Source organism: Nicotiana attenuata, unplaced genomic scaffold (assembly GCF_001879085.1).
Source record: "Nicotiana attenuata strain UT unplaced genomic scaffold, NIATTr2, whole genome shotgun sequence".
Classification (NCBI taxonomy): Eukaryota; Viridiplantae; Streptophyta; class Magnoliopsida; order Solanales; family Solanaceae; genus Nicotiana; species Nicotiana attenuata.
In genome coordinates this window covers 36,855-47,802 of record NW_017671081.1, presented here as the reverse complement: position 1 = coordinate 47,802, position 10,948 = coordinate 36,855, and the positions used below count along the sequence as shown (strand labels likewise).

General features: G+C 38.2%; 2 protein-coding genes across 5 annotated transcripts; one reads left to right on the top strand and one right to left on the bottom strand.

Moving 5' to 3' along the window:
- Positions 1-4,339: 4,339 nt before the first annotated feature.
- Positions 4,340-7,474, top strand: LOC109205777 (protein NUCLEAR FUSION DEFECTIVE 6, chloroplastic/mitochondrial-like). Of its 4 annotated transcripts, none has more exons than XR_002064727.1 (4): positions 4,340-4,567; positions 4,663-4,784; positions 6,262-6,320; positions 7,082-7,474. XR_002064727.1 is itself a non-coding variant. In XM_019368524.1 (3 exons), the coding sequence occupies exons 1-3, from the start codon at positions 4,428-4,430 to the stop codon at positions 7,099-7,101; spliced, it is 282 nt and encodes a 93-aa protein (XP_019224069.1). In that variant the 5' UTR covers positions 4,340-4,427; the 3' UTR covers positions 7,102-7,474. The 4 variants fall into 4 exon arrangements, 2 of the variants coding, with proteins under 2 accessions (XP_019224069.1, XP_019224070.1); XR_002064726.1 differs by lacking the exon at positions 7,082-7,474 and adding an exon at positions 6,663-6,919; XM_019368524.1 differs by lacking the exon at positions 6,262-6,320.
- Positions 7,475-7,840: 366 nt separating this feature from the next.
- Positions 7,841-10,659, bottom strand: LOC109205776 (uncharacterized protein At4g28440-like). The gene is made up of 2 exons (XM_019368523.1): positions 10,261-10,659; positions 7,841-8,458 (listed from the first exon to the last, which is right to left on the bottom strand). The coding sequence occupies exons 1-2, from the start codon at positions 10,526-10,528 to the stop codon at positions 8,271-8,273; spliced, it is 456 nt and encodes a 151-aa protein (XP_019224068.1). The 5' UTR covers positions 10,529-10,659; the 3' UTR covers positions 7,841-8,270.
- Between the last annotated feature and the right edge of the window lie 289 nt (positions 10,660-10,948).

The following is a 10,948-nucleotide window of genomic DNA, read 5'->3' as shown; positions in this document are numbered from 1 at the left end:
CCATGAACAGATGATAGAATAATAGAACATATGGGGAATCAAGAACATAGGCATCTCTAATATTTCTATGAATAGAGTCATTTATAAAAGTTGTGTATTTGCTCGTTTCGTTTGCATCGTGTGGATCATGCCAAAAAGAAAGAAGGGATAGCCTTAACATACTTGAGCTGATTCTCTTGGCAATCCCTCTAACGTACGTCAATTGCGACAATACTTAACGGCGGATCGAAGTAGGGAAAAATTCGTATGATATTCTTGAGAAAGATTGTACCGTGCTCTCTTAGAATTGCATCTCGACCAATCTAGATTCGCGCTTCTTTTTCCTTTCCGTGCTTGTACACTCAACATAGTGTACTTTTAGCGATACTATTCAAATAGAAGATAAATTTCTCATAACAAGATGAACAAAGAAAATGTATTTTAGGCAAAGTATCATCCGTTACTTAGACATCTAGCATCATACCTTCGTAAGAAATCACTTAAAATTGTGGACTTTTGAGGGCCCCACTTGATAGGGATGACTTGGCCAAACAATTTCCCTAATTGTGCCACCTATCTTATGCACTTAAGAGTCACATTATAAGACTTTATGGGCTGCCAGGTTGGGGTCCTTTAGTCTTTATCCCAAATTCCTTAATAACATTGTTAATCTTTCACCAAAAATCCATAATTAACCAAATATCCACATAATTAAGAATTATTTCAAATTACTAAAAATACTATTCACTTTTAACACACTTTATACATCTTGATATCATGGTCATATGGTACCTTGTATGGCACTAGTCCATAAATACAGGGTATTATAGCTCGGATCATATTTTATCCCAAAATATCAAACTTCGACGAAACTCATTTTCTTTGATTCCTTTACCCTTTAACCTTCATGAATATTCTTATCACTTGTTTGAAACAGTATAATACTTATAACCTTAAAAATAATCTCATCCGGAGCTTACGTCGATTAACTTACGATGAAACTTTAAGTCCGAAAATGCGGGATGTAACATCTCATTTCCAAGCTTATATAAACTTACTCATGGGGTGTTACAAAACAATATCCATACTTACCCTGAGAGCAAGACCGACAATGTTCTTTGATAGGGTACTGTCACATATCTCCTTGAGCGTCACACCCTTGGCGTCGGAGCAAAGCAGGCCAAGAGCGGGGACCACCTCCTCCGTGTTTCTTAGCAAATCCCGATCCATTGGGATTGTGATGGTCCTTGAGCCTCCCTCCATCCCCACCTCGATCGAAGTGAGTCCTTCATCGATCATCTTAAGATCGCCAGGGTCCATGTCGGAACCTGACTCATCTCCCTTATCGACAATGTCCTTTTCTTTGCCCTCATTGGCCAGAGAAATATCCGCTTCTGGCCTGGAATATGAAGCCTCCTCTTGCCTCACAGACACAGAGTTATCATCGAGCATCCTGTCCACGATCATCTCCCCCTCGGGACACAAAGGCATGCCCTTATTAGCCTTTTCCAGTTGTAGGGCGTCGGAGGTCGCCCCAACATCGCCTCCAACACGTACTATCGCTGTCTCCCAAAGCAGGAACTCATTATCTACTGAATCAACAGCCAAGGGAACTCCCCCTTCTACGTCCACAACCTTCCTTTTATGAGACCGTAATTCTCCATCACCGCGTGAGACTTCATCATCCTCATCGACAAGAAAAAATAAGGGACAACAGGCACAACAGCCGAAACGGGGGCAGAGGCGAAAGGCACAACGGCTGAAATGGGGGCGAAGACGGAAGACGTAGCGGCCCTTCTCCTCCTGAACATGGGCATGGGATCCCTGAACCTTCTCGTAGTCCCTCTCACTGAACGTAAGAAATAAGAGGCATTTGGGTTTATAACAACGCAAGCAACAAAAGATACAATCACGACTAGAAGAGAAAAAATTACATGTCGAGGGGAGGGGAGGGCCGGTTTGAGCTTCTGAAAGAAGCTCAACCAATCCTGAATCCCCACAGTGTGGGGGAGAACCTGCCTGACTTAGTCAACGATACGTATCGCCAGATGAGGATGACGACTCGAGGTTGCAAGGAGAGAAGTATATTCGACCAATTCGAGATGAACAAAGTGCTTCAAAAGGTTAAAAAAAAATGCAAACACTTACATGTATAACCAGGCCTTGGGAAAACCGTCGACATTAGCCACGACGGTCTCAATCTTGACATAGAAGTAGTCAAGCCAGAATTGTCAACTACCCTTGTCATCCATCTTCACCACCAATTTGCCCCGACGATGTTGAAGGTTCAACATCGTCCCTCTGTAAAATCTAGGTGCAAACAGATGAACCAAGTGCCGCACCGTGACCTCGACCCCGGCAAGTTCAACAAATTTTGATATTATTTTGTTGACCTTATAAACATAATGGGTGAGATGAGCAGGGAAAACGCCATAATGGCGGCAAAACTCCTCCACCAGCGGGAGAAGGGGGAACGAGTAGCCAATGGTAAACGGGTAGGCATAGAGAGCACAATACCCGGGACGGTGAAAGTGCACTTCGTCCTCATCAGCGGGGATCAATTCTACATGGCTGGGAAGGCCGAACTTGGTTTTGAATTTAGCAAACTGCTTAGACGTCATTGATGATAGAAATTCTCTGGTCATCACGTCAGGTGACTGTTTAAAATCAGACCTAGCCTTAGGTTTGTAGGGGATGATCTCCTCCATTGAAGAAGAGCTTCATCTTCTGCAACGACGACGACACCTTCCCCAAGAGCAAGGAACACAACAACAAAAGGAATGGCGTGACTCTCTTCATCAACATTGGAGGGAAGATTAGACATGGTTATGGAGTTTGTAGAAGATGAGAGTATGAGAGGAAGTCGAAAATGCAGTGAATTCTTATGAAGTAGGAGAAGGAAGTCCAAAGTAGAAATTTAGAAAATGTAAAGTTTGAGATTTGATGAAGCCATCCCTATTTATACGGCTGAAGGCACGGGACCCAAAACATATCATCATGATTGACACAGGAATCGAAATGACAAAGCCAATTAAAAGTCGCACGTAAATCGATGCGACGCTTCGAAAACAAACGCCATCATGACGCCTAGCGTCATGACGTCATTTCTTTTCGTGCACCAAACGGTTCCAGCAAATCACCCAGGAAAAATTAGGAGTTCCAAATATGTGGCCCACGGAGAGCCATGTCGCTCGCTTGTCACAACGACCACGACCGCTGTTGTCCGCTCATTGAACTCGCCCATGAAGACAACCTCAACAAGTGAAGGGACTAACTGTATGGGAAAAATTATCAGTCATATGCGAGCCTAATCGATATTATGAAAGCGTTCGAAGGCCGCCACGTGTTATCAATTTCGTTTCAACGAAGGATGAAGGCGAGGTCGAGGATTCAACGGAGGTCGATGACGTGTACTCCCCTTAGTAGAGCAGTAACGACTAGTTTTAGAGATAAGACTTTAAGGGAATATTCTAATAAATATTCCTTTCTGTACTATTAGTGTTTTGTGGCATATGTGCCCTTATAAATAGTATAAGAGATGTGGTTATAGAGGGGGATTGGACACTCATTGTAAAAAAATAATATATTGACATTCTATGAAGATTCTTGCTTTATTATACACATACAAAATACACCTTTTCTTCATATCTGTATCTAACCTTTTCCCACGATCCAAGGAAAATCCAAATATTCAAAGGCTCATAAATCATTTATCATTGTCAGAGGGAATATCAAAGAATTTCATCCCATTTCGGCTGACTCGCTTGCATTTATTTACATAAATGCCATTATATATCATTTGCTACTATTTAATGCTATTCTCTTTGTACTTGGGCCATTGAACATTGATTTGCTATTGCCCATTTATTGCCATTTGTGACTCTCACTGCTAAATCAGTTAAACAATATTTTGGATACTAATATTGGTTAAGATTAACTCTATTCTATTAGAAAATCTGATTGTTTAAACCTAGATCTAAATTTTGGGTTAAACAATACCCTTTTTGACAATAATTATTGTAGTGAACTTTGTTAACTAAAAGAATGTACTACTTCATTGCACAACAACTCAAAAGTAAAAAAGATAACAACGACCTAGTAAAATCTCACAAGTGGGGTATGAGGAGTGTAGAGTGTATGTAGAACCCCTACTTTAAGGGGTAGAGAGGTTGTTTTCGATAGACTCTCGGCTCAAGAAGACGAAAAAGACAAAAGTAAAAAAAGACAAACAGGAGAAAAAGAAAAGGCAATAATATTCTTTTAGTATTAGAATTGTAAAGAACTATATTGACTCATTTCCTATTAAGAAATTTAAAAAAAAAAAAATCAAAATAAAATAAAATGCAAGCCAAGCATTCCCCTAGGGTTTTAGCCCAAACCCCTCTAATTTCATTTCAACAGAAAAATCTTTTCCATTTGGAAACATTCTGAACGATTCTCCTAACCCGATGGCCTTTGCCGCCGCTAGATCCATTTTCCGGTCACCATCCGTGCGCAATGCCGCATCAAAGATAGCGTCGGAGGCTAACGCGGCTCGATCTCCATTTCGCACGGCTTCTAGAACTCCTCTTTCCAATCGCATCTTTAGGTACTCTTTTGTACTTGCTTTACTAGAAATATCTAGAATATGAATTTTTTTTATATATGTTTATCGATGTGACCGAACAAATTGCGCATTTGAAGGTGTCCTGCTGAGTTGAGCGCTTGTGTGGAGTCACTGCAACCATACCACACTGCTACTGCTTCGGCTTTGATGACTTCCATGCTTACTGACTCTCTCCGTAGTTACAGTTGGCTTTCCGAAGGTAATTTTGTACTCTGTGTTTATATCGCCTCATAGCTTTGCTGATTTTCACATGGATTCGCTAGAGCTCTATTATTGATTAGTTAAATTTCTGTTGCTACCCTATTGTATTTAGTTGACCTAATTAGAGCTGAATGTGCAATGTGTGAGTTTATTTGTTAAGTGAATCAGCTTTGTAATATGTGATACCTGAATTACGGCCTCTTTACATCCTCAACAAAAGAATTACGGCCCCTTTACATTCTCAAAAAAAGAATTACGGCCTCTTTAGTTCTGCTTTGTTTGTGCTTATGAAAATGTTTGAGAACTATGCAATGGTTTTTGAGTGAAGTTAGTTATTAGGTGATGCAGATATCAGTATATACAGCCAGTTGACTATACTTTAATTAATCAGTGTTGCGAATACTTTGTTTTCAATCTGCTCAGCTTATAGGATCAATATTGAGTAAATTCATAGTAGTCAGACTATTCTTTTTCTTTGATAATTGAGAAATCCCCGAGGCAAGTGGCGACGGGTTGAAATAATGGGCCGTCCCTCTACCCTTCTCCACTTAAATACCTGACTTTAATCAGATGCGTGACATGTGCAGAACCCACACATCACGTGCTGCGCTCTTACCACTAGACCAAGCCTTCAGGGCCGGACTTATGATCACACTAGTCATCTTATCATAGTTCTCTTTTATTTGGGTTTTGAACTCTGACTATTATTACGCAAGTCATTTTACCACAATTCTCTTTTATTTGGGTTTAGATTGGCCATGCTTTGCGAAACCGCATAGCAGTCACTAAGGAAAATTAATGAATGTAGAAATTCAAAATGGGGAACTTTCATTAGGATTAGGGGGTCAGGGAACAAGGATGTAATTATCTGCTTCGCTGTAGTTACAATGATCAATATTTATGACAAATGGTTCTGAAAGGACAGAATATATCCATACTTCTGGCTTCAAACTTTTGATCTTCAGTTCCCTCTATTATTTCACTTTCAATTTTGTCATTGCTGGGGAAGGGAATGGTGTTTACTTGAGAGCAGAATAGATCTACAGATAGCTCCCTGTCATAATTAGCTAAAAGTGTCAATCTAGTAATTAGCTGATAGTTTTAAGTTTTAGTCCAGTAGTAGTTGTAGCTCTCTTCTTCATCGAAACATCCAGTGCTGGCTGAATCCTTCATGATTTCAAGATTGTTGAAACTATGATCTAGTTGATTACTACCTCTGCTGGTAACAACCTTCAATCTCTGCCATGATTCAACTTAAATTAGACTTGAAATCATTCTTTTCCACCTGAATAAATTTGCCAATTGAGATGGAGTGTACCTACCATGTATTAACATCATTGGATATACTTTCTCCTCTTGATCTCTATCTAGTTCTCTTTTTCCTATAAACCTAACCATTTGGTGAGCTTTTGTAGTTTCCGTTTATCCATTTTTTAATATTTGTCTGACCAACGGGTTTTTATATTTTGATATAGGTATCTAACAAGACCTATAGGATCCTTGTTTGATGTCCTTCCCCTCATTTACGACTTTGGTAAGTCAATTAAGTTTTTCTCTTTAGTGTCTTGGACATATTCGAAGTTTAACAGGGACCTTCTAATTTATAGTTTTGAAATATGAATTTTTTTTGAAAAGAAGTTTTGGCTACTGAGCATGATATATGGAACCTCCTTTTTCCTCCTGATACAGTGGAGAAAATACCCTTGAAACAATTTCATTGCCCTGAAAGAGTTTAGTGATCTCAGAGGCAGCGTTATGCTAAGTAATTGCTATTAGTCTCTTGCATTCTCTTCATTTGAGTGTTGCCCATATATTTCCCAATTCCTATTTCTATCACTTTGATTGAGTGCTGGATGCTTCATTCTTCCTGTTGTAGGCGTTGACAAGACTAGATGAAGAAGGAGAAGCTTAGAGGACTGAGTTGGGTTCATTTATATTTGGAAGCTTTCAGTTTAGAAATTGCTACTTGCATAAAATTTGTTGAGTACTTCTGCTGGTTTAGAAATAAACTATGATGGTTGTTAGGGGTGTATAATGACCGCATATTGTGTAGATTTTGCTAATGAATATCCCATCACAAAAAGATTTGGCTGATGATTATTTGCACTGAGAGATTTATTTCATATTCTTGTGCATTCTGGTTCTTATTCATGGATGCCCATTGGATTTAATAACTTGACAAGCACTATCATGTTTTCTTTGTTTGGTTGCCTCGGTAGATATTGTTAAATCAGGATGTTTTCCTAGACTACACTTGATAGAATTGGTGCTTACAGTTTATCTTTATTCAATCAGCTCAAAATGAAGATGTGTGATGATTTTCGAAGAGCTGGAGCTAAATTTACATTTGTAGTTTCTCACAATGTGGCGCTGAAGTAAAGAGGTTATAATGAGTTACCAAAGAGCGCCGCTGGATATTTTTTACTGTTAAACTTAAAAGAGCTAGATAGATCTTATCTTTTTCGAATACTATAAACATCCATGTGTTGGAGATCAACGCTTGATGTAGTAATAATTTGATACAGAATTACATTGCTGATTCCTAGCTTGTGTGCCTTTCTCTTTATATATCTCTGTTATTGATGGTAACTTTGTACCTTTCTCGTTGTAGCGTTGCTTATGTTTCTAAGGTAGTTGAGCTTTAATGTAACACTGACTTCTTTAATCAATCAGTTTTCGATAATGACACATGATCAGTAACCTGTCCTCAGGAGGTTGAAGCTACGCTATCATTCAGACTTGCCATTGAAGTAGCTATTTGCAGGGTTTATTTGTTATCTTAATTGGGTCAAGGGTCGTTGTAAATAAATTTTCAGCCAATTTTGTGGCTAAAAATTGTGCTTCCATCACAGCAGTCGCGTTGTTTTCCTACTCAGTAATAAATGTTTGGTCGTTGAATTATTATGTAAATATGAGGTTTTAACGATTAGCTCAGGGAGTCGTACAACATTGGCATTATGCATATTGCAATTCTAAAAGTTTGTTAATAACACACATCGTTCTAATTCAACCACAGCTGAAATCAACAATAATAGGATTACGAAGAGCATTCGGTGGAAGAAAATTTTGGACATGTATTACTCAACTTACACATTTATAACGAGTACCTGCTAAACACTGAAACGAAGTTTGATACATTTGGTGGTGGTTTTGCTGCACAACAGTCAGCTTCTTTTACAATGTGTTAGGCAGCATCGGTTATGGTAATACAAAATACGAAATACAAAGGCATCAACTGTCAATCTTAGGAACTGGTTTTTACCTCTTACAACACGGGAAATGACTGGAAAGTAAAAAACCCATGCTATAACCAAGTGAAGAAAGCAACACTATAATATGACGTTGATGGCAATAGATCATGAGTTACGAAGTACTGGCACTTTTACTCATTAATTCCATGTGATTGAAGAGATGCATAGCAATAATTTCAGATTTGAAGCAATTTTCTGGCTGTAACTTCAATCTTTCATTTCTAAAGAGCTGTCTACTCTTCTACGTTCACCAGCTCATACTCTACCAAAGAGAGGTTGTTCTCCTCGTTAACACCAAAATCAGCTGGTTCAGTAACCTCAACACGACCCCATTTGTCTACTGCAAGTCGCATTGAACCCTTGAACATGTCTATCTTTGCATTACGCAGAATCACAGTGGCATCGGGCTTCATCATATCAACTGCATGTGAAAGGAAATAGGTGAATATCCAAAGCATAAAACTAACCGTCCCTATTCACCGGAACAAAAGGAAAGTACTCTCATTTAGGCCATCTCCAACCCTTACCCCTATTTTCTCCTCCAAAATGCAGTTTTCTCCAAAATGCAATAAAGTTACTCTAACCATTACTCCATTTTTTACTCCAAAAAAGAATATTCCATTTTATATCTTCTCTCTTCAATATTATATTATTATCTTTTATTTAAATTTTATTTTCTTATTCCTATTAATTCAATCTATCTTTTTTTCTTTTTTACATATTCATCACATATAATTTAATATAATATTATTTTATACCATAAATTTTTAAATAATATAATTTGTAAGCAAATATTATAGATTATATATGTTAACGGATAATTCAAATAAAAGTGAAATCATTGAGATACAAGATAATTCAATACATATTACATTATGGTAAAATTCATATTAAATATTACATAAACATAATTAGGTATATATAAAGAGATAAATTAAAAGAGTTAAATAAAAAAAATAATAAAATAATCATGAATAGTAATAGAGGAGATGAATAGTGTACCTCCATATTTGGAGTAACACTATTCATCCCCCATTTTGGAGGCAAAAATGGGGGAGTCTTGGAGCTCCATTATGGCAAAAAATGCCCCCATTATGGAGAAATGGGGAGGGTTGGAGAGGCCTTAGGAGATCACATAGAACAGTTCAAAGAATGACAAACTCCAATAGCTAACAGATCTGCATATTTTGCCAGCAACCTCCATTGTACACAAATAAACTATCAATTGCAGTCAAATATGCATGCCAAATATATCAATAGCATAGACCAATCAGTATTTCTCCATGAAAAGAAAATATTTCAGTATTTGCTATCTTAAAAGAAAGTTGTTAATACAGCTAATACGTTGACAAATGGGGAATAGCCTAATGGAAGGGACCTTTCATCTCCAACAAAGAGGTTGGGGGAGTCGCAACGGGATCAAAGAGGGAAAAGGACCACTGCTGACTCCTAAGCAAGGGGGTGCTTGGCTGGGGTAAAACTAAACTGTTTCAGCTCTGTTCAAACCAAACCCATAGGTTATTTACTGAAGGCTAGAAGGATAGTCAAACGAGTTCAGATAAAGAAATGCATTCCTATCCATTAAACGGAAAGCTCAACAAAGGGAGGGAGGTGCATATTAATCATAGAGAAAGTGGAATTTCCATATAGGGGAATGGAAATGCTTTAAAGTAGATGTTCTCATTACACCTCATAGCTTCCTAACAAGACGAGCTGAACAGGTCAATAAAGCACAATGTTTCCGAACTTATAGAATCACAGCATCCTCTTCATCTTATCATGATACTCTATGAAAATGTACAGATAAGAAACGAGTTTATTCTTTAGAGGTCCAGAAAGAAATCGGGATTAGAACACAAGGTAGATTTCCCAATTACAGAATTAACCTCAGCACATTATAAAAAGACACCAAATTGACATGTTCAATCAATACTGAAAAATCCTTCATAACATGCAAATGCACACCTTGGTCATTAGATTTCTCTAAATTGTTCAAATCCTTCAAAAATAAATTAAAGAGCACCAAGTTTCATTTCCAGGTATTCTCAAACAATCATAACCTCCATTTCTCTTACTATTTGCCGTGTAAGTTACCATTACACTAAATAGGAGCACCAAACCGAACAAATTTTTTAAATTAAGATCAATTAAAAACGTAAGCTAACAATTACTAATGTAAAGCAAAATTCCATTTCCGGAAATGAGAGATTATTTCGTACATACCCTGTTCATTACGGGCAGTGAAGAGGATGGAACCGGTATCATCACCGACAAGGCACTCGGCGAGACGAGCCGGACCACGAGGATTTAGCGACGCCGATGATCTGCCGCCTCGGTTGGCGCCGCCAGTGGCTTTGACGGTATTCGAATGAACAACCTTAACCGTCAAGTTGTGTCCATGTGTACCTGGCTTTAAGCTATCCACTTTCACAAAAACCGGCTTCTTCTTTTCTGTAGTAGCTGCCGTACTCGGTACCGCCGCTGTTGCCATTCCCGATACGAAAGCAAAATCCTTAAACCCTAATTTCAGAATTTCTGGAATAAGAACAAAACGGTGTTGTGTGAAGAAAAACACACGATTTTTAGGGTCTTTGAAGTGGGCCTGTTCTGTTGACTTGGTTCCACGTCGTAGCGTGTCTCCTCCACCCCCCCCCCCCCCGGCAAAATAAAATTTAAATAATTATTGGACAAATGTAGACGGGAAAATGATTGGTACGGAAATAATGCCAAAAAATGATTTAGGTAAGGAGGATGTATTGCACTATTGCTTGCTGTCAAAATACATGTTATATGCCTTGTAAAGCATAAAGTATAAACTAGTCACTGAGCATTAGTAGATATCTCTTTTGTGCTAAATAAAAAGTATACTTCCATGTCCCAATTTATATAGTTTTATTTAATTAAGCACCGA

Bases quoted from the DNA above. Each gene is read 5' to 3' on its own strand.
- LOC109205776 (XM_019368523.1), bottom strand. From the start codon at position 10,528: ATGGCAACAGCGGCGGTACCGAGTACGGCAGCTACTACAGAAAAGAAG. The intron at 8,459-10,260 runs GTATGTACGAAA...TTTCACATGCAG, and splicing joins CACTGCCCGTAATGAACAGG to TTGATATGATGAAGCCCGAT.
- LOC109205777 (XM_019368524.1), top strand. From the start codon at position 4,428: ATGGCCTTTGCCGCCGCTAGATCCATTTTCCGGTCACCATCCGTGCGC. The intron at 4,568-4,662 runs GTACTCTTTTGT...GCGCATTTGAAG, and splicing joins CTTTCCAATCGCATCTTTAG to GTGTCCTGCTGAGTTGAGCG. The intron at 4,785-7,081 runs GTAATTTTGTAC...TTATTCAATCAG, and splicing joins TTACAGTTGGCTTTCCGAAG to CTCAAAATGAAGATGTGTGA.